General features: G+C 38.9%; 2 protein-coding genes across 3 annotated transcripts in view; one reads left to right on the forward strand and one right to left on the reverse strand.

Annotated features, from left to right (window-relative positions):
* The window catches only part of ghrh (growth hormone releasing hormone), a 25,089-nt gene extending 24,870 nt beyond the window's left edge, over positions 1 to 219 (forward strand). The window contains exon 6 of the mRNA XM_031871807.1: positions 13 to 219. Within this exon, the coding sequence (XP_031727667.1) occupies positions 13 to 25 (13 nt within the window). The 3' untranslated portion in view covers positions 26 to 219. The remainder of the gene's footprint in view (positions 1 to 12) is intronic.
* A 2,387-nt stretch (positions 220 to 2,606) lies between these two features.
* Positions 2,607 to 3,983, reverse strand: part of rpn2 (ribophorin II) — an 8,486-nt gene continuing 7,109 nt past the window's right edge. Inside the window, exon 17 of one of the 2 annotated variants that reach the window (XM_031871826.1) lies at positions 2,607 to 3,300. In XM_031871826.1, the coding sequence (XP_031727686.1) occupies positions 3,285 to 3,300 (16 nt within the window). In that variant the 3' untranslated portion in view covers positions 2,607 to 3,284. Of the gene's footprint in view, positions 3,301 to 3,773; positions 3,865 to 3,983 lie in introns of those variants that run through there. The other variant, XM_031871825.1, reaches the window with a different exon arrangement.

A 3,983-nucleotide genomic window follows, 5' to 3' on the forward strand; every position in this document is an offset into this window, starting at 1 on the left:
TCCTCTTCACAGACTGCTGAGTTGAGATTTGGTGGATCGGACAGATTGAAGGCTGCCAGTGCTTCTCGCCGACAGCACGCTGATGTATTCTCACACTTCCTCCAACCTGTTCTCTACAGATGAAAATAATGTTGTCACTTTTTCTTTTATTTGAAGAAAACCTAAAGCCCAGCTCATGACTGTGGAATAAATGGCACTGTGCACTCTTGCTTTAACAGAAATAAAAGGATGTAACATGTGTTTAAGGGGAGATGCGAAAGGTGATTATAGTTTTTAAAAAAAGATTATATTAATAAAATTAATTACCCAAATATATATCATCATGAAACTTATCTGGTTGATTAGTTACTTTTTTTTACAATAAGACAACTATTTCATGTATTACAAGTTTTCTAAAATGGTATGTTTTAGTATGCAAATGAAGCATTATCTAACGCTAACTTGTGGTGAATTTAGGAGAAATCTACAGACGCGAATAGACAAAGTAGTAAAATAAACATATACATGTTTTCTTTCCACTAGTCTGGAAAAAAAGACATGTCATGAAAGCTAAATAGACCCAAATCTCAAAATTCTTAACAACAACACCTACTTTATAACATTATACATTTATGACTAAATAAGCAGCAATTGGGTGTTTAACACTCAAAAATATGTGCCTGCTTCATCAGGACTGTGTGGGTGTGTTATTTAACACGATTCACAACAACAATTCACCAACAGTCTTCAGATTCTGACTCAAATGTTGCTGAAAGCTAATTGGTGCAAAGAAGTACGTCACATCGCTTTTTCCAGCTCGGCCCCGCCCACTTCAAACCAGTAAAAATAGCACGAACAAAAAAATGTAATTAAATACAGGGATCACCGTCAATGTGAAATAACTAAAACAGTTTGAACTAACGTAAAGTGTCAATAGGAACCCGTCACTCAGAGTAAGTTGGTGTTGTCTGATGGTCTGATTGGCTCATTCCAGGTGAAAAAAAATAGTTCCATTTAGCTCCTGAGCTGTGCATGCATGGATCGGAGTCATCATTAATGGCGTTTGTATCACCTGTGTTTTATCCTGACCCATTTCCTATGACGAGCCAAAATGAAATTAACGTCACTAATGGCTGCATTCTATTCAGGTTGTTTCAGGACGCTGCTGTCGTACTGGTCTGGTTTAAATGGTATGGGTAATGAATGAAATGAATGATGACCCTATTCCAGGGGTCACTAATAGGCGGACCGCGGTCCGGATCCAGACTCAGAAGAATAATAAGCCTAAGAGTCCAATATGATCAGAATCCTAACACATTAATTCACTGACCAACAATGATGTAAACAGAGATAATAGAGCTGAAACAAGTGGTTTAATAACCACAGATAAAGATCATGCACAAACATTTCTCTTGTTAGAAGATGAGAAAAATGTAATATCGTGGCTTTTTTGGTTGACATCACTTCACCCTGAATGAACTGAATTTAAAGCTGCAGGACAATTCAGTGAAATAGATTTTTCTAAAATGAAGTACTTTATTTTAAGATGCACATTTTTCAAAAGCTTTCTGTTATATCAGTTATTCTTTAATCCAGACCTTATTTTACTTGAAATGAGAAGAAAATGAATTTATGTTTATGTATTATTTATAATCCATTCATTTCAATTTGAAAACTGAGAATAACAATTGTTAAAACATAATTGATGTGTACTTTATTTGATTTGACAGTTGACTACACAGAGGCGTTGTTACTACTACTAGGCTTCTTGAATATATATATATATATATAGATAGATAGATAGATATATATATAGATAGATATATATATAGATATATAGATATATAGATAACTAAATAGTGCAAGTTAGATATTATTGTAATGTTCCAGACCTTTGCCCTTTCTCAATCTGGACCTTTTGGAAGTTTAATTGAATACCCCTATTCTATATAGTGTGTCACAGTCATACCTGCGAGCCAGGGCTCTGGCCAACCTAAATGGAACACGGCCGTAATTAATGTTATTAATTACACCTGTGTTAGCCCTGTAATGACACAGCAAAACGGTTGTGAAAAGGGACCGTTGCTGTGTAACGGGCATTGCTGACTTTATCACTGTTTTCACCTTACACACTGTTTTAGTAGTGAACATCATCCTGTAGTTCAAACACATATTCAACTTCTAAGCAGAGGTCTAACTATCGCCATGTTTTTCGTGATCATTTTGGGAGAGGGGCTTTGGAGGGAGTGCTGCAGACTTAGCGACTTTCTCACTTGACTCAGCGACCTTATGAGCTAGTGCTGCTAGCTGCTCTCATTGGATTTATAAAATCTAGCGTACCATTGGTAGTTTGTTAAGATTACCATCCCTAGCTTTGAGTTAACATTTTGAATCCTTCTTCCTCTACTGGTCCAGCGGACGCCGGAGAAGTCTGATTAGACATCAGACACAGGAGATGGGTTTTCTGGTCACCGAGTACCGTTGAAAGTACCGTACACCCGTTTCAACAACAACGACCGTATTCATTGTTGGAACAGGATCTCCTCATCATCATCATCATCCAACTCTTGGACTGTGTTCCTGTTTTTTCCCCTCTACTTAAGAAAGAAAGAAACTTAGATTCACCTCCACTTCTTTATTTCCTTTTCTTCATTACAAAAACATCACATTGCCCACATTTATTTATCAACATTTTTTTCTGGGGGACGCCAACTCTGTATCAAATAGGGGACTCCCGCTCCCTCCAACACATCTGATGCACCAAACAGGAAAACACACTGGCATAGTTAGTAATGTTCAACGGATCAGTGCTAATGCCAATGTTTGGTTTTTCTTCAGCTGTTCATGTTAACTAACTGCTTTTGTTACAAGGTGAAATGGGCATCGAGCGAAAAAAGAGGAATGTACAAAAAAAAAAAAAAAAAAGCGCAAGACAAAAATTGTCAAATCAAACCCCAAATCCATAAGAAAAAAGAAATAAAAGTCCGAGCTCACTTGGAAAACACTAGCATGTTGGACAACAAGAACACAAATCTCACAGGAAGATGAAGTGCAATGATCAGTAGCTTTACAGCCCTCAGTAAAAGAGAATCTGTCGGTGGGTGTTTGTCCTCGGTGATCTGTGATTTCTCGATTTCTTCCATTTCGCAACGCGGACAAACTGCATGTTTAAACTGTCGATTGGATTCTTGAACTGCAACGCCATGTTTAAAGTCTGATTTGATGCATCATCGAATGACTCCTTGGGGGGAGGAAAAAAAAAAAAAAAAAAGAGCTTCGTCGGTGTCGTCTTAATTTTCTTCCTCTTATTTTTTCGCAATTCTGTAGAGAGAGAGGAAAGCAAACAGTTATTACAAACACATAAAGTCTGATCTTAGTCACATAAAAAAGGTTTTAATCATGCATTTTAATGCACAACAAACAATGTTAATTTGGGCAAAGAAACACAAGAGAAACTCATGACAAATGTCTTAAGGTTCTGGACGACGCACACCTTGGCTCATGAACACAACACAAGTCACTCAAATGTAATGGCACAACCAGAACCACGGGTGTTAAGACCACAACGGAGGGATTACCACAGTGCTGGTATGGCTATGACCACGGTGGGATGAGTGAGAGGCAAACCAGGAGGAGGGAGGGGTTGGGGGAGGAGGAGGGAGGACGGCAAGTACATGTGAACACTCGGGAGTTAGAATGATCGAGCACCACACAGCCATGCACGCGGCCAGCCATTATGAAAATGCACTGAGGATGCAGACTATGAGGATGCCCTTACTTCAGCCTGGAAGCCCGACTCGTTTGTTACAAATGTGGGAGGGGGGAGGGGGGCTTTATCGTAGGCTCCTATACTTTGCCAACCTACTACTTTGCTCTGCGGCAATCCTGGAAAAAGGAGTACAGAGACAGCGAGGTGTGGATAAAGGGGTTACAAAACTACATAAAGACACAGGCATCAGCTGCAAAGGAGAAAAGAGACTAGCAGGAAAGAAGAGGGAGGTGGG

This window comes from Anarrhichthys ocellatus, unplaced genomic scaffold (assembly GCF_004355925.1).
Source record: "Anarrhichthys ocellatus isolate YVR2014 unplaced genomic scaffold, GSC_Weel_1.0 scaffold60, whole genome shotgun sequence".
Classification (NCBI taxonomy): Eukaryota; Metazoa; Chordata; class Actinopteri; order Perciformes; family Anarhichadidae; genus Anarrhichthys; species Anarrhichthys ocellatus.